The sequence below is a fragment of the Cupressus sempervirens genome, chromosome 10 (genome assembly GCF_028749045.1).
Source record: "Cupressus sempervirens isolate cs-2001-9-10 chromosome 10, ASM2874904v1, whole genome shotgun sequence".
Classification (NCBI taxonomy): domain Eukaryota; kingdom Viridiplantae; phylum Streptophyta; class Pinopsida; order Cupressales; family Cupressaceae; genus Cupressus; species Cupressus sempervirens.
This window is the reverse complement of record NC_143127.1, coordinates 529,889,481-529,915,642: the sequence shown is the minus strand read 5'-3', so window position 1 is coordinate 529,915,642 and position 26,162 is coordinate 529,889,481. Positions and strand designations below refer to the sequence as shown.

The window sequence follows — 26,162 nt, the reverse complement described above, 5'->3', positions numbered from 1 at the left end:
GAGACTGTAATCTTAATTCAATAGTCTTTAATATGATCCCAATGGATTCCGTAATATTGTTCAATAACCCCAATTTTTATTATTGTTGTAGATTATTATCTTGTTTATTAGTTTTGCCAAGATACCTTCTACTATGATCATCAAGGAAATATATCCATGTCTGCTGAATAATGGCAAATATCATCTCTCTACCCTTGCGTCCACTTTTTTGAAAATTATATGGTAGAATAGCCTTTTGGAAAACATGAAAGATGACAATCACTTCACAATGATACTCCTATGAGACTCAGGAAGAAGATTGCCCAACAAAATGATGCTATAGAGAAACTCATATTCAACAAGAATTCTAGAATGTTTTGCCCTTCCTCAAACATAGGCCACAACAACTGAAGTGCTGATATCTCAAACTCACACCACAACAAAAGAATTGATGAGTGCCCAATACTTCTAGGTTCATTACCAAAATCATGAAATACTTGCCACATACCATGATGATAACAAAAGTAGTTGTCGAGACCACCAGTCACTACAAACCATGTTACTATAATCTTCAACTTGTCAACAACGGGTTACAGGAGGCAATCACAATATAAATGTTTCAATGATATTCTGAATCATTGGCAAGAGGATTGTTCTTGTACGAGTTGTTGATATTGAATAATTTAAGATTTTTCTCACTATTATTATCATGAGTAAAATAGACCACTTTGTCTTAATTTACTATGTTATTATTGATTTTACCGTTTTAATTTTATCATCTCTACTTATCTAATAAAAATCTTATTGTAATAAGCCCTGCTGGTTCTCGCTCAATCTATGTTGAAGAATTGATGTGTTTTACTTTTTTATTTTTTGAGGTTTTGCAATTTTTGATACAACAATATGGCAGAAAAACAGAAGATATTGCAATTACAATTTCTGTTAATTTTAGGATCTCTGATAGAATGTAAACTATTATATCAAAATAGAACCATTGCAGCTTTACTTGATATCTTATACTTGAGAAGGGATGAAGCAAACCTGTGACTTTGTATTTCAGATATTGCAATCTTCAGATTTAGTTGCTGTCCAGTAATCTTCAGAATTTTTCAGCAATGGAGTATCTGCAATGTTAGTTGAATATACTGCAGAGAGGAGAAGTAGATCGCTGGGACTTGTATGCCTTAGATTGATATTTAACCCAGAAATTCTTTTGTCATATATATATTAACACAAACAGTCACATCTCCGTAGAGACATGACTCTACGTAACCAAAGGTCACGTAGGGTCATGCCTGTACGTAAGCATGACTAATACTAACAAAACATAACGACCACCATATAACATGCACTTTGTAATCGCCGACATGTATTGAACTTACTTTAATTGGTGGCAGATACAAAGCCCCGATAACCTTCAAGATATAAAGTTGATACACATGTAATATAGTTTGTGAATATTTGAAGATATTCACACACACACACACACACACACACTCATATATATATATATATATATATATATATTTCATTAGTAAATGAACAGAATTCATTAAATCATAATTTCAAGTATGCAATATTACTTCAACTGATGCTATACATCAACAATTTCAACTCAAATATTGGGCATTACATAGGGAATATACAATTGAAAATTCTAGATTTTAATATCAACTTAGATACTGAGTATTTTCACAAACCACCAACAACCTAGATGATAAAATATCCCCTATTATCTAAATCAACAATACCTAGAAAAATTAGAAGTTACAATCCATGAACTTATAGGTAAAACATGTTTTGAAACCCTTTGAAATAAAGACTATCAGCAGCAAAAGAATTCTTCAACAAATAAATGCAGCTCGAGATATGGAAAACAATGCTGGCAAAGTGCAGATAGAAAATAATGCCTAGTATGCTCAACCAACTCTAAGTTAACCAACGCACAATTTGATATAACAATTCCAGTGAATCCCTTCACAAATTCTAGAACAAGCTCCAACAACAAGAAAAATTAAACCACTATTTCTTGTGTTGCGATTTAAAACTTTTCAACTTGGTTCCAACGAGCTATGATACTAGCATAAACAACATAAAACACCAAAAAAAATAGCAACCTAGCATATTTAGATAAATAATAATTCACCCATCTTGCAAAAACCACTAAAAAAGCATCAAAATCGAAATTTGAGAACACCAAATGACCCTAATGAAAAAATACGACAAATGAACCTGATGGGGGGACTTATTATAAATAGACGCTCCATCCAAGATTCTTGGAGCCCAAACTAGAAGCCTGAAATAAAAACTGAGAGCATTACTCAATTCCTCTAACTCAATTGAGCTTATTGGGACCAACAGTTTGACTTACTATAAATAGTAAGTCCCTCAAACAAAGCCAAAACACACCATAAGATGCTAGAAAGCCTATAACCCCACAATTAAAACCCTCAAATCCCATTGTCAACTCATGAGGGTCCCAATGGTGCACTGACCAAGCCAATTGCAGGAACTTGCTAAAAATTGGGACATTACAGTCCTCCCTCCCTAAGATTGTTTTTCCCCAAGCAATCTTAGAGCAAAATGAAAATTATAGTCCCCTTGGATCCAAAGGGTATAACTGTGTACTATCGCTGTTGTGTACAAGCAACTCTTGTAGCATCAACACCCAAATAACTGATATCAATGACATAATCATCTAGAAACTTACTATAGGTGTTGATGGCGGTAAATTGTAATAACTCATTGAAACTCAATCGAATTGAAATACCAACTCTATCAACATTTGAGTCCTTATCAAAATGACTCTCACGCCCAACTACACTGTGGAGATGATAACAACCATAAGTATCTAAATCACTATCACCAACTCCAAACTGTCTTGGGTGTCTTGGGTTTGTGGATATTGCAAGCGTTCTAAGTTGTTGTTGCCAATCTTATCTACAAAAGATGGTGCTAATCCATCCCAAATGAATGGTATGAAATTGGAGCCAACCCACACCAACATGAAACCCAATCCTCTATTTGGGGGTCAAGAGAGAAGTGATGAGCACTCAGTATAATGCTGATAAAAACTCCCAATCTCTGTCAAGGGCTCATCAATATCGAACTGGGAATTAGGAGACGACTCAAACCTCTGACTCAAAACTACTGGCGGGCAGGATCTTGGGAATCTTTCTCAGCAAACCCGACCACAAGATCCTTGTGGAGAAGCATCATAGACAAAGTCTACAATCATTTCCACCAACCTTCGAATAGTGCAAGAGCCCCAGATGAGAGTACCGTTAGACACTGTATGAATCTTCCCACACTTCTGAACCCTTTAAAAGATACTCCTCAAAAGACTGTCCATTAGAAATTATATGTGGAAGCATCAACATGCTCCCCTACGACCCACAATTGATCCCTTTGAAAACGTGGCACTGCCAGTTGTTTAATGCTACCAGCTATATGAGAAGAAGAAATAGATTCTCTTTCAGCAGAAGAAAGCAAATCAGCATAACAGCTTGTCTCCACTAATACCCTCACTTCCTCCATACTTACTGCACCTATATCCTAGACGGATGTGATTGCTACATCATCACATCCCTCATCCCCAATCGTGGAAGCAAACGCACCACCAACCACCACAATATGCAACTGAACTAGATCTGTAGTTGGTGTGGACTAGACATGCTCCAACTCTACGACCATCTTATCCAAATGTGACTTTGAATCTTGGAGAGCCAACTGAGTACGCTGAAGAGAGTCCACAGTCACCTCAAGCTCTTGGGTGAGATCAACAACCTCCTCTATTTTCCCTAACAATGTCTCATAACAAGTGCTACCCCATTACTCATTGTTAGCAACTAAGTGTGAAGAACTATGCTTCAAGATCCTAATAACCTCTCAAAGCACATGAACCTTAACCAGATGCAGCTACCATTTGATGGATAGCATCATAGTGCTCAAGAGCTGAAGAAATGTCTCCATCACTCACCGTTAGCTGACTAGACACATGATGCCTGATAGAGGTCCGCTCTGATACCACTTGATGGAGGTCCGCTCCACCCTTACCCACTCACAATCAAGAAAGCAACAATATAGAGACCAAGAAAAAAAAAATGCTTCACAAATAATTTTATTATACTTGAAAAATCCTTACAACACCCACAAGATGATATGACTTCTTCAACACAAGAGAAATCCTAAATAAGAGTCTTCACACCGTCTAGCTTCTACTTCTCAAACTTCTCCTTGAGCTTCCACTCCTCAAGCTACTCCTTGAGCTTCTCTTTGAGCTTCATTAGAAATGTTCATATGCCTTGCTTAAATAGGCACTTCTAACCCAAGACATTACAAACACAACCAATGTGGGATAAAAGGTAAATACAACTATCTTTAAATAAATATTAAATTCCCACCCAAATACAACTAAGCACCCAACAAATATTAAATACATGATTTATCCAAAACCTTCTAGAATTTCTACCTACACACCTCGATTAATGGAATGACAACTATTTTTCTTATTTTTCTATTTACGCCACCTACGCACCTTGAAAATAGAAATTCCTCTTTTCTTTTTCTTTTTTTCTCCTTTTTCCCTTTTTTTATTTTTTATTATTTCTCCTCTAATTTTCGTCACTTTCTCTCTCCTCCAGATTTTTTTTTTTTTTTTTCAATTTTTTTTTTTTTTGCCAATAATTTTTCCATGCAAGATGCTCCTGCATCAATGCCTCTATAACCCCTGCCTCCTATGCCTCATGTCTAGGGTTGTTGGTGATACTCGTACTTTGAAAAAAGATTTGTTGCAACCAATTATGAAACACATAGTAATGGGTCTGGACAAACAATATTAGTAGATTTTAGACAAGAAAATCAAAACAAAAATTTGAAGGATTGCTAATATGAAGACAAAATCAACTGGTGATTTACAAACATCATGTTCAACCGATTATAGGTTGCTGAGAGAATTTTGCTTGCTTACAAAGCTGATCAGGAATGGACCTTGCTTACAAGTCATCCAGAGATGTAAATGAAATTCCAAGGAAGGAAACACCAAAACATGAAGAGTCAATTATAGGTGTCTTGAGTAGGTCTAAAAATTATCTTTGCAAGATGATAATACATAGCCTTCAATTGCCAGTGTGTGGGGAGAGTGAGTTAAATATTGTCATAGAGGGGTCAGAATTAGTTATGTGCTTTTGTATTCCTTCCAGCAAGTGCAAGGCTTGGCAATTATTCCATATATACAAGCACCGGGCATGCATCCATAGCTGCAGGCAATACTGAAAAGTTTGCAAGGCATGAGATTTGATGATTTGAAAACGTAAATAAGCAAGAGCAATAATCCTCTTCACAACACAAGAAGCAATATTGTGCATCTCTGAGTCATCATGAGTTCTTAGTGATCAACGATTCCATGTCACTCATCCATAAAGGAGCGATGCCATTTTGTTTGAGCCAAGACAGTGATTCACGACACAAAGCATGTATATGGTGTATAACTTAAGTATAAATACAAAACATAGTGGTTGATGTACATGTTTATAAAACAGAGTAGGTGTCATCAATGGAGGTAGAATGAATTTAACTTTGCCACATCACCGCCTGGGAAGGAATAACGATACAGGAGTCTTCAACGCTTGTGGATATATGAATTTGGGGAGTGCAAAGCCACTTAAGTGTTTGTAAATTCCAACGCAACCCAATACTTGGTCAGTGATTAACAATTTATCAAGAAGCCCGATAAACAGATAGAAGACCAAATTTCTGAAAGTCTACATGCCATCGTGAGTTTTGTAATTTCAAAGGGCCTGGATCAAAACTTAAATAAATCACTTGAAGAACCATGTGCCATCAATGTGTCGTCAAACCATCAGTAGTAATGAGGCTAATGAAAGATAAATGAATCACAAGTTCATCTATGCCGTCAAGGTTATAATATGTATGCAACTTTTAAAGAATTTCACATCAAAGCCAAGTCAAGGATTTTGAGTGACAACTATCAAGCAAAAGGTATTCAAAGATTGTCGTATGCATTTGGCAAATAGTGTCAGAATAGAAATTGAAGGAAAAAATATAAATCAAAGGAGGCACGGTTGGTTGATGTTCAGATGCGCATAATATTACCGCTTAGTAGTAATAGGATTTAACACAAGCTATGTTAAACTAAAGAAAAGATTAATGGCAATATTAAACTATGACAACAATATTTTGTTAGTCCCTGCCTATTTATAGGTAGGGAACTAATGTTTTCTTTTCACCCCCTCTATTAATTTGTCAAGTTTCAGAAAATCAGATTCTAAGGTTTGGTGAAGTTTTTATTATTAAATTAATTTGGATTGATTTATTCTTATTTTCTTATTGGTCCTTCCCAATTTTGCTGGGGTTTATATTATTTTTCCAATTCAAAAAATCAGAAAAATATGAACAAGGAAGATGAACTACATTTATTACTTGTCACCTCCACCAGAGTCAGTACTCTAAGTTGTCCAGTCTGCTTGCCACTTTACTGCCGTTCAATCTCAATGCTCTAGCACTCTGCGCTGTCGATTGAGTCTCTCGTCTCTCACATCTCTCTGTATTACAACTCATATACATTGATTTGATTCGTACTTTCATAATGTTCTCGTCTTAGCTTTGTCAATTTCCCTTGCATTATTTTAAAAAGTGACCAACCACTCATCGGCCTTCTATTTATTGACGCGTACGCTTCTGGTGGATTTCGATGGTAGAAATTTGTCTCTTTCCGTCTACTGCGCATTGTGCACATCAATCTTTTGAATGCCTTTTGAAGCTTAATTTTTTTAAATATTTGAAGCTTAATTTTTTTAAAGCTTTTATTTTTTTAAAGAGTAAATCAAAATAACACAATATTTAGTCGAATAAAAAATGGAAATATCAATAAAAATTTAAATTATAATAATATTTATATAATTCATTTTTAAAAAATTATATTAATTGATATTATATTGAACATGTAAATTAGTAATTTTAAAAATAATATTGTATTGAGTATTTAGCACTGTCATTATTTAATTTTTTAAAATATACATATATATATATATATATATATATTCATTTTTGTAAAATCTTTTCAACAATATCACAATCTTCATTTAGAATCCTCTAACTCATTCAACGATCTTTCTCTTTTTAAACACTTATTTGTTACATACTTATTTTCCATTATGCATATGTATGGGTTTTAACAATACTTTATCTATGTGTTATAAAATCTATATGTTTAACTTTAGCTTTATTTTATGATATTGCTATTCAATAACTACTTTGTAACATTTTTTCCTAATAATTTGTTTCCTTCTATTTTCTCCAATAGGCAGGGACTCATGCTCCAAAAGAGCTCTTGTTTATTGGAGTCAACATGAAAACCTAGGCGATTAATCATTTTATGAAGAGAGACGATTTATTTTGGAGGCATGTCTAATATAGTTTGAAATGTCACATTCCCATAAAATTAAAATATAAATACAGGAGATTTTTGAAGACAAGAAACATTCAAACACTCGTATGTGGAAAAAAAACATTCTACAAAGAAATATTATATTATTTGTATGGAGGGATAAGGAGCTTAAAATGACTTTGTAATATAAATTTGTCTATTTTATTTTAATAATAAAATAAAAGGTCCTTTGATTATTTTTAAATGGCATAGAGATTTAAATTGCAGATGATTCGTTTGTTATAATCATTTTTGAAATTCTGAATACAATTTAAATGTCAGATAAGTGGACACGGTCATTTATCATCTTAAAATCGATCATCATAGATATTATGAAATATCAAATTGTTTTCGTATCTATGTCTAGTTTGTCTCTTCAGGAGTTAAAGCACATTTTAGACTAATTTAAGATTGCATATATATTTGATTTGTTGCATCTTGATTATTTAATTGTTGGCAGTATAAGTGCGTAGAACATTATAAAATTGTACATGATAATCATTACTGAAGTTGACTCTATTGCCCAAATGGGCAGAGGCACTGGTCTTTTTATTATTGAAGTCAGAAAATCTATATCTTCCTTCTTACAGGCATCAAACCCATTATTAAAAAACCTCATACACAATATTCAATTATTTCAATAACTCAACATTCAATTTCATTAGATCAAGTTTGAGGACTTTGCCAACTAGAGAACTCCAAGGCTTAAATTCGCTATAGAAAAGCTCTGAACCAAGTGATCAGGTTCGAGGAAAAAGGTCTACCTGCCTAGGTGTACCAAAGCCTAAAATGCAGGGGAATCAAGGTGATTCTCGTTCGTTGGCCAGAACTGATTGCGAAATCCTATTGGAGAAGTGGTAGGCTCTTGGATTTCCAATCTGCGGTTTTGGGAACCAACAGTAACTACTGCCCCAATAGCACCTGCACTATCTGCAGAAACAATTTTGGAGTGCTCAACCCACTGAAGCTCATTGTTGCTATCACCAATGGAATTGACACGTCCACATCGTCGTGTGGAAAGTCCATCATCAAAACTATGGGTAGGACCTGTGGGTGTTGTACTAAACAGAGATACATCAGCATCGTGATCACCTGTGTAATGTCCCCTCTTCTGGATTAAATTCAAATGTTGTATCCTACAACAATTTGTTAGTACAATATAGGAAAAGAAATATAGATTAAACATGTTGGGAATATTGAGCTAATTAAACATTAATCTAAGGACTCCCCTTGCTAACCCCTCCTAAACCCTTGGAAGAGGTTCTTCTCAAATCACCTAACCCTATAGTGAGGATTATATCTCGATTAGGCAATCCTCATACAAAGAGCATCTTCCTCAAGTCTTAATTTGGGACCTCTGATTTATAACACTACTTTGTAGAGATCCCACCTCCAACCAAGCTTCTTGTCTCTTACATATGCATATGTTTAACCACTACTATATATGTTGTCCCTAAGAGATTTTTCAGCAAATCTCTTCTCTGGATTCAATTTTGAATCCGACATTCGATTTGTGAATGCCCTCTACTCAGAGAGTCCTCCCTTTGAGGAAACTTAACATTCCTAATGAATGCTCACTATCCATGCTCTATTGGACCTTTTAGAAAATGATGAATTCTCTTATGCAATTCTTTACGCTCAATGTTTTCAGTTTCAGCTATTGCGTATCTCATACCTTAATCTTCTATGAATCTATAACTATCTTCTTGTACAACTCCCTAGCAATCATCTACGTGGAATTCACTTGGTTATTGTGGTCCTTCTTTGCTTGCTTAATTAGAGGTTTTGTTTTGTTTGTGTATGCAGTGGTATTTCTGCTGATTGATTCCTTACTTGGTCTGTCATAGTTCGATAGTATTAATTTGAGTTCAATACTATGTGTGCTGGAGGAGTCCCTTTGATGGTTGTTGTGTCTTGATACACTAATTGATTGGTGGGTTCTGACGGCAATTCATCCTGCACGGGCAATGTGACTGTCGCTTCCTACCTTCTCCCGACACAATACATACCTTTGTTTAGAATATGGACGTGTTTGCCACTTTGGCTCGGGCCTACCTGTTGGTGATTGGACAGGCGTTAATCACTATCCGCTTGGCCTTGTGTTTATGAGTTTTTTGATCGCTGTTTGTCTATCTTCTCTCATTTTTCATTATATCTCTAATAATTTCCTTTGCTTCCCTTTAGCACCGCTTGGCTTCACTTTGGGTTCTTGGGAATGATTTTTTTGTTGTAAATACTCTGACCATTTGTGTTTGTCTTATCCTCTGTTTGTCTGGTGTTTATCATGTTTGATGTCTTATTATTTGTTTGTGTTGTTCACGCTAGAGAAGTATGTGTCTTTTTTCTTTGCCATCCTTAGCACTATTCTTCTTCCCTGCTCTTATTCTTATATGAGTGAAGGAAATCAATGGGTCATTGACCAATTGTTGGGACCTTTGGTCACAATTTTTTGGTCTAGTGGTCAATTATATAGTTTTTAGGTTGTTAATTAATAAATGTTATTTCTTATTCATTTCTTAATTTATCGTTTGTTATTTATTTATTATATGTTGCTCAATTATATTTTTTATGACTTATTAAGATAGACAATATATAAATTATAGGTGCGAAATAGATGAGTATTAATGTTGACTTTTATTTTTATATTATCAAATACTGAGTTATCATCGATTATTAACCCTTACTAGTCAATGTTCTCATTAGTCATGAATCTTAAGATTATTTCGATACTCTATGCTCAATATCATTATTATTATCTATTAACAATATTAATTGATACTATTATCAATAATATTTATTTTTAATATTTGATTTTGATATCATTGACTAAAATATATAGAGTATTAATTATATGTCAATATAGGGCCAATAATTTTGGTGTCCTCAACCCATTGAAGCTCAATATTGCTCTCCACCAATGGCATTGACACATGCACATCATTGTGTGGAAAGTCCATGATCAAAACTATGGATAGGAGTAGTGGGTGTTGTACTAAACACAGATACATCAGCATCATGATCACTTGTAAGAGAAAACTTAAGATCCTTGCAAACTCGGTGCCGATCTTCTAAAGACGAAACTATATGCCTTGCTGCTCTATCAACTGTCATTGGATTCGACAGTCTCTTCGTAAACCTCTGCTGATGAAGCGCAAGTTTCTCCATATTCTCCCTCAAAGCATTTATTTCCTATCTTTCTTCTAGACTACTTCACCGGCTCCTCTAACTACTGATTCACCCATATTCATCCATAGCTGGTAAGTCAAGAGTGCTGGTCACTCCGAATACAAAAACAAATTTGAATTAATAAATATTTCCCTACCCATCATAGGATGGCAGGGAACCTCTTTGATACCACTATAATCACCCAATTGGCTCTTAAACAATGTTTGCAAAAGAATTGATTTATTTTTTTAATTTTGAGGTTTTGCAATTTCTGATACTTGCAATAATAATTTCAACTCAAATATTTGGATATTACATAGGGAATATACAACAGAAAATTCTAGATATTAATATCAACTTAAATACTAAATATTTTCACAAAATACCAACAACCCAATTGATAAAATATCCCCCATCATCTAAATCAACAAAACCTTGAAAATTAGAAGTTACAATCCATGAACTTACAGGTAAAACATGCCTTGAAACACTCTGAAATGAAGACTTTTAGCAGCAAAATAATTCTTCAACAAACAAATGCAACTGGAGATATGGAAAACATAGCTCCCAAAGTGTAGATATAAAATAACGCCCAACAATAGATATAAATGGGCGCTCAACCAACTCCAATATAACCAACATACAATTTGATATATCAATTCCAGTGAATCCCTTCACAAATTCAAGAACAACTTCCACTAGCAAGAAAATTTAAACTTCTCCTTAGCAACAGTTAATAGTTAATACAGTAGGAGAAATGACAAATTGTATGCTCGATTTGCCAAGAAATCTGGGAATAATTCTTAGAATTGAATTGTCAACACTTCAGTTATAGATCCCAAATCCTTATACTTCAACAAGGGCACAAAATCAAAGCCTTAGAAGTGTCACCAAGACAATAGAAGAAAATAAGATAATGAAATAATCATGCTTTTCTCGTCAAATGGGCTCATATATATATCTCCAAACGGCATAGGTTTCCCAAATGAACCCCACTTAAGAAGCTTCCACATCACAACATTAAATATAATAAGGTGTCATTACAATATAAGTTATTAATTGCTTTTGGCTCCCAAAAATGATCTTTTTCACCATAACAAAATATTTTGACTCACAAAGCCAATATTTCTTGTGCCCACGATTTAAAACTTTCCAAACTAGTTCCAACAAGCTATGATACCGAGGTGACCAACATACAACACCAAACAAAAATAGTAACCCCAACATATTTAGATGAATAATAGTAATTCACCCGTCTTACAAAAACAACTGAAGAAGCATCAAAATCAAAATTTGACAATACCAAAGTGATCTCGATGAAAAAAGACAATTAATAAACCTGACAGGGTGACTTACTACAAATAGACACTCCCTCCAAGATTCTTGGAGCCCAAACCAGAAGCTCGAAATAAAAATTAAGAGCATCACTCAACTCCTATAACTCAACTGAGCTCATTGGAACCAACAGTTTGACTTAGACTGCTGGAAAACTTATAACCTCACAACTAAGACCCTCAAGACCCACTGTCAACTCACGAGGGTCATGATGGTGAATTGACCAAGCCAACTGTAGGAACCTGCTAAAAATTGGGACATTGCACTTATTATCCAATTGTTATTTATTTATTAATCTTACTTCAAATAAGAACATTTCAACTTGGATTCTATTCCAAATGATGTTCTCTTCTTTTTTCTTTATGATCCAAGGGATGGTGGTAGACAGATTCACTTCTCTCTTCTACTTCATTGAGTCCTTTTGAGTCCTTGCATCACAGAGATATTCTTTAAGGCATCTGTATGAGGCTAGCTGAGTTGAAGGATAAAGATGAACTTATTCTTTTGCATATATTGCAAGGATATGGACAGATGCTAGGATTGTCGTCAGTGTAACTTTTGCACACATGGGACATCCCCAAGGGTGTTGTTATGCTCTTGTTGAGGTGATTTGAGAACAAATTTATTTGATAGATAACCAAAATATTATTACTTTTGGTTAGGGTTCAATCATCCAAGCATTTTGCAAATTGAGCTCTTTCTTCAAAACTGATTGCAATAGTACCTTGTAGCTTCCATACTGAGATTTTTTCTATTTGAGAGCGTTTGTTGAAAATGAATACATCTTGATCTATTCAGTAGCAAGTCCGAAAGAAGTTCATTAAGTCTACAGCTACCTGTTATTTGCTGGACTTTGTCATCTTATACTTGAAGTTTCCATCCAAAAATTAGAAACAATTTTTATTAGAAAGAACTGCAAGTTTTGGCTTATGTTGGCTAATAAAACGATTTACTACTTTAAAAAACAAGAAAATTTATATGCATTTCCAATTACCATCTATTGTAAACCGAAAAGATCCAAATGAAGATTGTGAAGAATATCAATATCTAGTAAATTAAAAAATCTAGGTATTGTGATTGGAAAGTAAATTTTTGAACTAGTTAATTGTTGATAAGTAGGAGGTAATTTCCACAGCAAGTCAAATTGTGATGTGAATATCAGGATCTAACTGTGTGATTTTGAGTCAAACTCATTGACCCATGTTTCATGAGTAGTGATTCAACATGAATCCATCTCTCATGAGAATAAATGGAACACTTAGCACTCATTGGATCTAGGTGATGCATCACCTAGATCCAATGAGTGCTAAGTGTTCCATTTATTCTCATGAGAGATGGATTCATGTTGAATCACTACTCATGAAACATGGGTCAATGAGTTTGACTCAAAATCACACAGTTAGATCCTGATATTCACATCACAATTTGACTTGCTGTGGAAATTATCTCCTACTTATCAATTGATGAGCTTAAGGGTCTTTCTAATGAATGGTTCATAAGGCACAACACTTGGTGAAGGTTTTGCAAATGGGGTTGCAAGCTTTGGGTTTAACTATGGAGGAAACTCTGTAGTTAAGCGCGCTCAGGCTGGAGTAGTACTGGGATGGGTGACCTCCTGGGAAGTCCCGGTGCTTCACCCCTGTGAGCATCACCTAGATCCAATGAGTGCTAAGTGTTCCATTTATTCTCATGAGAGATGGATTCATGTTGAATCACTACTCATGAAACATGGGTCAATGAGTTTGACTCAAAATCACACAGTTAAATCCTGATATTCACATCACATAGTTAATTGTTGAATATGAGAGGAGACATGTCTCTATAGTTAATCATCATTAGTTAATATATTAATAATATAAATAACCATATGTATAAGTCATCTTTAAGCATATATGTAATATGTTATTATATTATTATATAATAATATATAATATATTATTATATTTATTATATAATAATATATAATGTATAATATATATAATATATATAATATATATAATATATATTATATATATAAGATATTTATCATCAAGAAGGTATCTCATGATAAAATCAATCTGATAGAAGCTACAACCTCAACACTCCCTCTTAGCTAGGAGGATTTATAGAACACATCGTGCTCTCAAAAATAAGAAGAGATATCATCTTAGTATGATATTCAATTCACTATGAGGCTAAATTTCTCACCTTTCATAACACACAATTTAAGCAATTTCCATAGCTTTAAAAACACCACCTTAAGTGTGGTCTATATGGTGTCCGGCAATATTTGGCCCAAAAAACCATAACAAGTTGGTTATCATGGTGTTCTACAAAATCCGGCCCAAAGAACCATGATAACAGGTCTACCATTTATAAGATCACCACCTTACAATGGTTACTTTTTGTCTGTTCGTTATCATGACTTCTAGCACTCTGGGACAACAATTTTTTGAAGTTTGTCATGATAACAGGTCTACCATTTATAAGATCATCATCTTATAATGGTTACCTTCTGTTTATATATGTCAATGAAAGATCATCACCTTTCATTACATATCATAACAACATCATGTAGTAACTTACATGATATCCACCATGAACCACCATAGTTGCTACTAGAGGGTGGAATATGGATTTTCACCTTAGACTTCTCTCTTCTGGAGGAGAGCATATTACAAGGAATTTCACTTAGAACTTCTTTTCATAGAGAAGATATCATCCACAAGGGATTGCATCTCAAAATTTCTCCTTTTGTACAATGATCCTGGGAAGTCAGGTCCTATAGTTACTTCGTCAGAAACTCTCTTCAACCAAGGATGCCTATCAAACTCACTCTAAATCTTATATCAATCTTTTGATTTTCTAGTGATAAGTCAATACTTCCTCATGATACACTCAAGAGTAGGCCCATCAAAATCATGTAGTCACACACATGTATTTCTAGACTCTCTCTGAGTATTAATCTTCTAAGCTCATGCGTTGCATTTAAAGAAGTGTCATACTCCCTGTTAATGTAGAAGGATACTCATAATCTCAATCATTAAAGATATTTACTTCAAGATCCTCACTTTATCCTGATCATCAAATGAATTCTCGTCTACAAAATACTTGGTAGCATGTGTAAAGTACCAACCTTCTTTTCCCGCAAGAACATCTCCAGACAAGTACTTATCTACCCATGAGGGTCATGGAACATCTCCTTACTAAAGATGGTTCAAGTGGGAATGAAACATTGGTTATTATTCCCCCGACAATGTAAAAATTCCCACTCTTATATCTTTGAACACTTTTGCATCCCATCAAATTTAATGACTTCTTTCTAAGTTCCAACTTGCTCTTTTCATTCATTGCAGCTCCAAACATTCGTTAAGCTTAATAGTAGAAGAAAACACGTCCTTCCATTTTCTTAAACTCATCCACAATACGCCAATACATTGATTGTGTATAATTGTGCCACATAAGTGAATCTACAACTCATACGTCGAGTTTCATTCATCAAAGAGAGACTCGTAGATGGATCAAATGAATTCTTTAAAGGTTCATAAACCTCTCACAATATCTCAAATTTCCTTTGTTTATGCAAAGGCATTTGTTTGATCCTTTGATTAAACCTATATTATGTACATCTTGTAATCTGTGTATTCCAAATTTATATCATTGGAAAATCTATCACAACGTGGTTTACTCTTTCTGAATTAATATGATCAAGATCACCAAAGGTTGACTGAATCTCATCCATGCTCCCTCTTTTTCCTACAATAATATTCTCAGAGACAAGGATCAAGGCAAATAACTTTTATAGCATGCACAAATAAGAATATCAATGTTAATTAGAATGTTAGTAATTTAACTCATGCCCATTATTTACAACATAACAGATTATAACATTTCTCTTTATTTTTTATTTTTTTAATAAAATTAAGATAACATAATGCTTAATTTTATTCATAACATGATACTCAATAGTAATTAATTCATAATTTATAACATATTATATATATAGAATATGAATTAATTAATTTTCAATATTGAATAAAACATAAAGTATATCATACCTATGAGTCGGTCCACTTTACCTTTATTTGATCCACTAGACTCTCTTAATTAGTCCAAAAGAATTCATCTTTGAATTCACCACTTTATTATATTGTCTTCCAAGATCTTCAATCTTTCTAGGTCAAATCTTGAAGTGTTTGCCCCTTGTAGATGGTTTTCTCCTTGCACATATTTTTCTTTTAGTACATCTCCTTTGTAGTTTTCAATTCTTTATTGGTATCTTTTTTCTTTCAACGCCATCTATGCATGACGTGGGTCTGCATCTCCATCTTGTCATGTATTTCAATATAATATGACAAGTGTTCATGGGTATCCACGTGGGCTACAAACCAAGGGTGAGTATTCACTTATTTCGTTCACCCTTATGTGTTGCATACCATTTCCTTTTTACTCATCATGGTCCATATTTATTTGCATAGTCTTCTATCTTCATAGATAATTGAGAGGCCATTTGTATGTTCAGCAGTTGCTTGAATTATGTCATGGTGCCTTTTCATAGTAGATATTTGATATTTCCATCGAGACTTGCTTGTGTAGACATCCACCTAAAATTTTAATTTCATAGGTATCAATATCCTTTGATAGCTGGGTGGTGATATTTATTTTCCATAATATCAAAATTCCCTTATTTAATTCTCCTTCAATCTCTACATATTTGAGACCTTGGTTTGTTCACCACTAACATCTATGTTATTGGCTGACATGGAGTGATTATTTCTTTAAGGTGACGATTCTTGAAATTGATAAGTAGGAGATAATTTCCACAGCAAGTCAAATTGTGATATTGCTATTAGGATTTCACTATGTGATTTTGAGTCAAACTCAATGACCCATGTTTCATGAGTAGTGATTTAACATGAATCCATCTCTCATGAGAATAAATGGAACACTTAACACTCATTGGATCTAGGTGATGCTCACAAGGGTGAAGCACCATGAATTCTCGGGAGGTCACCCATCCCAGTACTACTGTAGGCTGAGCGCGCTTAACTACGGAGTTTCCTCCATGGTTAAATCCAAAGCTTGCAACCCTATTTGCAAAGCCTTCACCAAGTGTTGTGCCTTATGAACCATTCGTTAGAAAGCCCCTTAAGCTCATCAATTGATAAGTAGGAGATAATTTCCACAAGAAGTCAAATTGTGATATTGCTATCAGGATTTAACTGTGTGATTTTGAGTCAAACTCAATGACACATGTTTCATGAGTAGTGATTCAACATGAATCCATCTCTCATGAGACTGAATGGAACACTTAGCACTCATTGGATCTAGGTGATACCTGAAATGTTCTTCGTTATTTCAAATAACCACTATTGATTGGATGACCCTCTTCGTAGATAGCTCCGTCACCAAGGTCTCCATGTCCATGCCAATTGTTGACCGGTAATAATTCATTAGGGATTCCAATTTAATTAGATTTGAGCTCTACTCTACCCGCTGCTTGCAAAGTAACCATGTTGTCTACCACTCAATGTTAGGGTATATATTTCTTTGTTTACTCTCTCTTGAGATGTAAATTCATAGAATGTACAATGATTGTTTATTAATTTTTGATATCTTATTGTTGCATGTGCAAGTTCAGGGGGCTCCTAACTCTTCCCTTTCTCCACTGGTTTAGAGGTACCTACTACTTCTGAATGTAAAACATCATATATGATTGTCTTCTACAATCTACAGTAACCTGCTGATCAAAGCACATGTGACACTTTTGAATTGATGTACCCTTCATTTCTTGACTGTTTTATATATCCCCCTGTATGTTGAGCCACCATATCGAAACCAATATATATATTTAATCATGTACGACAACTCTAGAATTAGAATATCGTCTTGGGTGGCTTGCTTTCTATATTGATCCCTGTATTTAATCCCAAAGCATGTATCATTTGATTGTAGTTGTCTCTTCCCTTTACTTCCCATCTATCTGACAAGTGCCATTCATTGTAATACATCTGAAATATTAGAAGTTTTACGAATGCTATATATTTCAGAAGGTCTATAATATGCATTATATAAATCAAATTTTCCAATGTCAATGGGTAATCGTAACCTGTGAACTTTCATGATCTCATATAGAAATTGGTCCATATAATTCAATGCACTTTCTCTTCAATGGTGATTCTGACAACGACTTCTAGTTTCTATTGAGCGTAACCTCCAATCTTAGCATCAATGGGAATTTCACTTTGTCACGGTGCTTTCGATTTACTTTCCTTTGTGCTATGCATGCATCTCGCGGTCCTCAGAGACAGTCCTCTTATTTTCTATGTTCCATGCATCGCCATATTATTATCAAGCTATCCCCCTGACAATTCTCTACATTCTCGCCTCTGTTGAGTCATGTCCATACTCCTATATCTGTAGACTCAATTGTATTTGCATACATATTTGCGTTGCGTTCCTCTATTGTCGTGTCTAATCCCACACTTCGATTCAATATCTCCTCAATTTATTGTGGATGAAATATCACTATTTCAATTTTTGCATTTCAGACATGTTGTCGACTGGGACTTTGTATCTCTGTATTATGCATACTATATATTATAAATTTGTATTTCATCCATGGATTGCTACTTGTAATCCTTCATTTGGTATAATCTTTTGGAGTAATAAAAAATATCCTATGCTAGTATTTTGTCACTGCCTTCCCATATGTGCTCATTCCTTCCATATGTGCTAATTCTCTATTTTTCCGAAATGAACTTTCTACCATGTCATACATTCTTACATTTACAGCCTGCTCTAATACCATGTTAAGTAACATGGATCATTTTCTGCAAATGTACCAACATTGCCAATGTGATTGATGTCTTCCAAATGCAGATTTGAAGATTCATAAATATGAGAGGAGGGGACATGTCTTTATAGTTAATCATTGTTAGTTAATATATTAATAATATAAATAATAACCATATGTATAACTCATCTTTAAGCATATATGTAATATGTTATTATATAATTATATAATAACGTATAATATATTATTATATAATAATATATAATGGATAATATATATAATATATATTATATTACATATACAATATATATTATATATATAAGATATTTATCTTAAAGATGATTTACCATCAACAAGGTATCTCATTATAAAATCAATCCGACAGAAGCTACAACCTTAACAAGTAGCACGTCCCAAAGAAGTTCATTAAGTCTACAGCTACCTGTTATTTGCTTGACTTTGTCATCTTGTTATACTCCTGAAGTGTCCATCCAAAAATTAGAATCAATTTTTGTTAGAAAGAACACTGCAAGTCTTGGCTTATGTTGGCTAATAAAAAGATTCACTACTTTAAAAAACAAGAAAACTTTTATGCATTTCCAATTACCATCTATTATAAACCGGAAAGATCTAAATGAAGATTGTGAAGAATATCAATATCTTGTAAATTAAAAATTCCAGGCATGGTGACTGAAAAGTAAATTTTTGAACTAGTTAATTGTTGCTGATTTTGGAAATAATTGGCTTATATTATATTCTTATCCCTGCAATACAGTTCAGTCCCACATCCTTAAGCTGCACATCTACCCCTGCAAATTATCTTGGCACTGTACCAACCTCTGTTGTTGGATTAAGCTTTCACTTTCGTGCTGTTGTTGATCCAAAGGGAGAAAGGTTGAAGGCACTTACAACTCTACTCAGAAGTTCAAGAGCAAATGTGGATGGTATGATGCCAGTGGTGCTGAGAAGGACAATTAATGTGTGTGCTGATCCAAATGCCATCAGTGTCATTGTCTGTGACATAAATGGCTCGTCTGATAAAAGGTTTTATTCAATAAAATTTTTGATTTCCACAGAGAGAGAATGTATACATTTAATGAACGAATAGTAGGTTTCCTTTTTGGTCAATGAATTTCAGTCTGAGATGGTATGTTGCTAAGTGTGAATAAATTATGTAGCCATCAAATTTTACTATTTCTATCTAGTATATTTATTGTAGTCTAATGTAATTTTGAAAGTTAAGTTGAAGGCCACTGCCATGCAGAATTTTCAACTAATATTTCTAGAAGATTTTTGTATGCTAGTAGTGTCAACCTTGGTTTTCTTCCCAAGGATGCTGCGAAATGGATTGCACCGTTATGGGATGCTGCTTTTTTCAACTTTTCTGCATATTTATGCCCTCATGAGACCCTTGAAACTGCTTCAGGAAGAAGTAACAACAAAGTCAACCTCAAACTTGATGTCTTTATGGTATGTGAATTCTTAATATTAGTTACTATTTTTCATTGGATAGTAATATATGTTGTATTGAAGTTATTTTCTAGGAAACAAAGAAGCTCCTTCTGTTTATACTATAATTGAATTGCTTTTTTGGCCCCATGGTTTTTGGCTGAATTATTTGTTAGCAAATCCATTCAGGGACAGAAATTTTCCCAGCTATCTGCAATTTCAAGCTGCAGTGAGCATGGTGTTTTCATATGCAATCTGCTTGGGTCTTTACAACGCCCTTATGGACTTTGGCGCCTTCAAGAGGTATGAATGCAACACTTTTTCTCTTAAGAATACATTGGAAATACCATAGTAGAATGGAAAATTTTGATCAGATCCTTAATTTAGCATTAAACTCAAGTTTATATTACAGTGCAATTTATTGTTAGTTGCAGGGAATGTGTAAGGTTAGTATTGTTGTTGTTCGATACAAAAAATGTGTAGAATGCAAACTTTTTATTTAAGAAGATAATAAACTAGAAAAGATCTTAGTCTATATGAAATATCTAGGTGGAAAGGGCATGAGTTTTGTGAGGTTAATTTATTGTGTCCATAGTTCAGATTAGGAAAGTCGGCATTGGATGCGGACATGGTTGGAACTGAAGATGTAGTGACAGTTCTGACTCTAGAACAAGTAAAGAAGAATCAATACACTGACCCAATGGTTGGAAAACAAAGGCTTGTAGAGAGTCAGAGAGATTGAAAATGGGTATGAAGGACGAAGGAAGATTTAATAAACTGCAAGAAGAAGCTTTGCCATTGAAGAATCATCCCAGAATTGGATTGCTCATCCCCTATTAGATAAAGCACTAATGGAGTCTGTATGACAGACTTTGGTATTGGGATAAGGGATGAAATTGCTCTAGAACATTGCAAATATTTAGGAACCAGAAGTAAACTGAACTTCTTGACAAAAAATAGTCTAATGATAGTAGGTGTGAGACCCTATGTTCTTATAGTGGTACCAAAGTGGTTTCCTGCCATCTTGTTGGGGTTGGAAATTAAAATTCATAGAATTCACAAATATGACATTTGAGTAACCAACACTGTTGCTTTTTTTTTGGTCATGGGAAAATTTAGGAAAGCAATTAAATAGGTAAATTGGATGAATGTTACACCACAGGATATAATGGGTGATGGAAGGGAAGAAATACTTAGTATGTTTGAGGATCATAGTACTCTCCTACAATATATTAAGAAATACTTACCTATTGTTGATTCCATGGACTTACATCCAAGGCAAAATTACAAGACTGATTTGGCAAGGTGATTCTGCAGCTGCTTCTTTAAGTTTATGTAAATTAGTCTCCATTGGAGAAGACATAGACTTGCAATTCCACATTCCAAATCTCTTAAAGATATCTGATGTGTACTTTCCTTGATTAAGTATGATACTGTCAGAATTCTGTCGTACTTCTAATCCTAGGAAGTAATGGAGAAGCCCCAAGTCTTTCATCTCGAATTCTCTAGTTAGATCTTTCTTGCACTAATCTATAAGATGATCATCACCGATGATTAATAAATCATCAACATACAATATCAGAATTACCATATCATCTTTATCTCTTTTATAATATAAGTTTGGATCGGCTTCATTCTTGGAGAATCCTAAGCCAGTGAGATATTTATCAATCCTTTCATACCAGGCCCTGGGAGCCTGTTTAAGCCCATAGAGAGCTTTTTTGAGCCTGCAAACAAATGCGTTAGGATCATGGGTTTCAAATCCTTTCGGTTGCTCCAGATAGATTTCTTTTGAAATCTTTCCATTTAGGAATGCTGTTTTTACATCCATCTGATTTACCTTTCATCCCCTTGATGTGGAAATTGCTAAGACTGCTCCTACAGAGGTATATTTGGCAACTGGAGCAAAGGTTTCTTCATAATCAATCCCTTCTTTCTGAGAAAATCCTCTGGCTACAAAGCTGGTTTTATATTACTCAATACTACTGTCAGCAACATGCTTTATTTTAAATATCCACTTGGAAAAAACAACAGATTTTTCTTTAAGTCTTGGAACAATTTCCCAAACATCATTTTTCATAATTGATTGGTATTCTTCTGTCATAGCTTCTTTCCAGGCTGAATGCTTAATAGCATTAGAAGGATTGGTTGGCTCTGTTTTGAATAAATCACACATATTTGTTGTATAACTAGAGAATCTTTTAGGTCTTTTACTTTCTCTGACTGTTTCTGAAGGTGCAGCAAAGTCTTGAGCTGCTTCAACTGTTTTCATGGCCCAAAGTGGTCTTTTCTTTGAATTTTCTTCAAGGTTCATATTTTGAATTTCATCTTCGATTTCTTCTAAGTTCTCCCTCTGGGATCTAGATTCACTATTTCTTTCAGAACTTATGGCTCTTTTGAATGCAAGATCTTCCTCAAACATTACATCTCTGCTAAGTTCAATAGTTTTGTATCCAGGTATGAAAATTCTATATGCTTTAGAAGTTTCACTATACCCTACAAAGATACCTTTCCTCCCAGAGGGTTCTACCTTGGTTCTCTTTTCTTTTGGAACATGAATATATACAGGACATCCAAAAATTCTAAGATGACTTATATTGGGTTTTACTTTAGTAAATACTTCTTCAGGAGTTTTATCTTTAAGATAGGAGTGAGGGCTTCTGTTTTGAATATATACAACAGTATAAGAGGCTTCTGTCCAAAGATAGTATTGTAGATTTTGGTCAAAAATCATAGCTCTAGCAGCTTCTATAATTGTCCTATTCTTTTTTTCAGCTACCTTGTTTTGTTCTGGGTTATAAGGAACAATGTACTCTCTCTTGATCCCTGATTCTTTACGAAACCTTTTAAATAAGTTTGAGGTATATTCTCCTCCATTATTTGTTCTAAGGGTTTTAATTTTATGTCCCAAATTTTTTTCAGTTAATCCTTTGAATCCTTTGAATTCTTTAAATCTTTGTAGGATTTCTTCTGATTCCTTGCATTTTAAGAAATAAATCCATGTTTTTCTAGAGAAGTCATCTATGAACAAGATATAATACCAGAATCCTCCAAGAGAAGGAACAAACATAGGTCCACATAAATTTGAATGAATTAATTCTAGTGCATTATTTGTTTTCCTAGTACTATCATGAAAGGGACTTTTGGTGTTTTTACCTAGAGCACAACCTTTGCAAATTCTAGGGTGATCTTTATTTAATTTGGGTAATCCAGTAACCATCTTTTCCATAGTTGATAAGGTTTTAAAATTTAGATGCCCTAATCTTCTATGCCATATTTCATTTGAATCTTCAGCTTCATGAACTAGGACTTGAATGGATCGACAAGATTCTATATTCAATTCATACAAATATCTCTTTCTTTGACCAATTAACTTTGCTTTCTTGATGGAAGAGTTCTTAGCCCAAGTTAATACTTTGCCATTCACGAATGCAACATTGTGTCCATCATCTTCAAGTGCTATAATTGAGATTAGGTTTCTTTTAATCCCTGGTACATAGATTACACCTTTAAGAAGAAGAGTATTTCTTGATTTTAGTTTCAAAGTACAATTTCCAATTCCTTCAATGGAGTGTGTTGAGTTATCACCAATGGTAACTTCGCCGTTAACCTTTTTTGATAAAGAATCTAGAGTATCTTGTTACATGTCTAGAAGATCCACTATCAATTACCCATGCTTTATTTGAAATTTCATTTGATAGAGAGGAATACAAAGCACGGTTTTCAGGATCATAAGTATCTTCTTCTCTAATGACATTTGTACAATTTGACTGTTTTTTGGAAGTTTTAGGACGATTAGATTTATAGTGTCCAAATTTTTCACATTTGAAACACTTTATTTTAGATAGATCTTTCTTGGGCTTTCCATTCTTTTGATTACCCTTTTTTTTCTTGAAATGTTTCTTCTTGCCCTTATAGGAGTTTGCATTAAGAACGTGAAACTCTTCATCTTCTACTTTTGGTTTCCCTCCTTTCTTTAGTTTTCTGGATTCCTCTTGAAGACAATCATTCTTGAGTCTGTTAAAGTCCGGAAGCTGATCTCTGGCACTTATTCCTTGTGTGAATGTATCCCATGAATCTGGCAATCCATCTATAGCCATAAGCGTTAATTCTATGTCATTAATGGTGGTTCCTATGCTTGATAATTCATCTCTAATGCCGGCAACTCTTAAGAAATAAGAACTGATTGATTCTCCTTTCTTTATCTAAATGTGATTCAGTTGCCTTTTTAGTGCAAGAAACTTGGTTGCATTGTTTACTTCATAGGCATTTCGTAATGCATTAATCATATCAAAGGTAGTTTGATGTTTTGTAAGCATAGGTACAATATCATTTTTAACTCCATCCAAGATGATTTGTATAGTTTTTCTATTTCCATTGTTCCATATGGATTTGTGAGGTTCAACTGGGGGTTGTTTGGATGCTCCATCAACGAACTGTTTCACATTGTTCTCTTCAAGAATCATTAGGATTCTGAATTTCTAGGCGTCAAAGTGTTCTTTCCCATTAAACTTGTCCTCGAGTCTGATTGTATATGCCATTGAAGATAGAAGAAAATTACTAAGTATATATAAAGTCTGATGACTGAATTTGCAGAGCCCTGGATTTAATAACTTGGCTCTTATACCATGTAAAGATTCTGCTAATTCTTTGTTCTTTGGATCAGACTTTTCGTTCAGTTTTGAATGGCTGAGAATGGTCTTCTAAATATTATGAATATTCAGATTGTTTGATGAAGTTATAACTTATCTTGAATGCAGATCCAATTCTCTTATTATCAATCTGAAAATTAGAATATCTCAGCCTTAGTATTTGCTGGAAGTAAGATGCATATAGGAGCAGACTGCTGTGTATTGTGTGTCCTATAATCTACATTTACAACCTTAAAGGGTATGTCCCTCAAGGGGCATAACCCTTCCTAACTTGGCATCTATATATATATATATATATATATATATATATATATATATATATATATATATATATATATATATATATATATATATATATATAAAGTGCCAATCATTGGATATATTATCAATAAGAGAAGGTACGGTCTGTATTGTCAGACCTGTAGGATTATCTTGGTTACAATTTTAACACCAACAATATAACAAAGGCTGAAAGTAAATTGAAATGACAAGCAACACACTTCTTAACCAAACTATTTCCAACTAAGTTTTGCAATGATGAATTTATAATTTATTGACTCTCAATTAAGTAATTACAAACATAATTAAATTGCACCTGTATGTGATTGCAAATGTTTGAAGATTTCCAACAGATGTATAATTCCCGTGCCAAGCGATGTATGCAAGGTCTGCTGAAGTAATCACTGCCTCTTAATATATATTCAAAAGCCTCCAAATATGTAGTCGCAGCAGCAATGTGGTGCTAATATTGGTGTTCAATAACAGTAGCCATAATTCACCTTTAATGATATTGAATCATAGGAGCCAATAGGGAATTTTAGGCAATCATAATGCAGCGCCAATACCACTATGAAATTATGAATGCTGTCGAGCTGAAGATGAATATCAGACTAAAACCCACGACAATCCACAGATATAATAGGCGCTAGCTATGAATGAAATGCTGAAACAATCACGCCAAAATGCAAGACAAATGCCACCTCAAAAACAGAGTTAGTAGATGCCCAAATTCAGTGACAATAAATACCAAACTTCAGCACATAAACACCTTTCGCAGACACAATTATGACAGTAAGAAAGGCTGAGATAATCCACCTTGAAAACTCTCAATATGGACACCCAATATCAAATTGGAAAGCTCCAGAACAATTCACTATACAGCAGCAGTGAACTGGAATTTTCAATTTAGCTTCAGAACAGAGATTCAATTGCTTTACAACTGATGCACAACTGAGGAGGAATCAGTCCTCAAGAAAATTCACAACTTCAAAACCCTCACAAGAAAATATCAGAAAAACAATAGACAAGAATGAATCCCCTTCCCACAAAGAATTTCTTTTATAAGAAATAATGATGAATT

General features: G+C 34.1%; 1 protein-coding gene across 6 annotated transcripts in view; it reads left to right on the top strand.

Annotated features, from left to right (window-relative positions):
- The window catches only part of LOC149534978 (forkhead-associated domain-containing protein / FHA domain-containing protein), a 213,450-nt gene that overhangs the window by 72,944 nt on the left and 114,344 nt on the right, over positions 1-26,162 (top strand). For 2 of the 6 annotated variants that reach the window (XM_089806771.1, XM_089806768.1), the window contains exons 5-7: positions 19,477-19,745; positions 20,009-20,171; positions 20,340-20,453. In XM_089806771.1, the coding sequence (XP_089662897.1) occupies positions 19,477-19,745; positions 20,009-20,171; positions 20,340-20,453 (546 nt within the window). Of the gene's footprint in view, positions 1-19,476; positions 19,746-19,990; positions 20,172-20,339; positions 20,454-26,162 lie in introns of all 6 variants that reach the window. The other 4 variants (XM_089806770.1, XM_089806767.1, XM_089806769.1 and 1 more) reach the window with 2 other exon arrangements.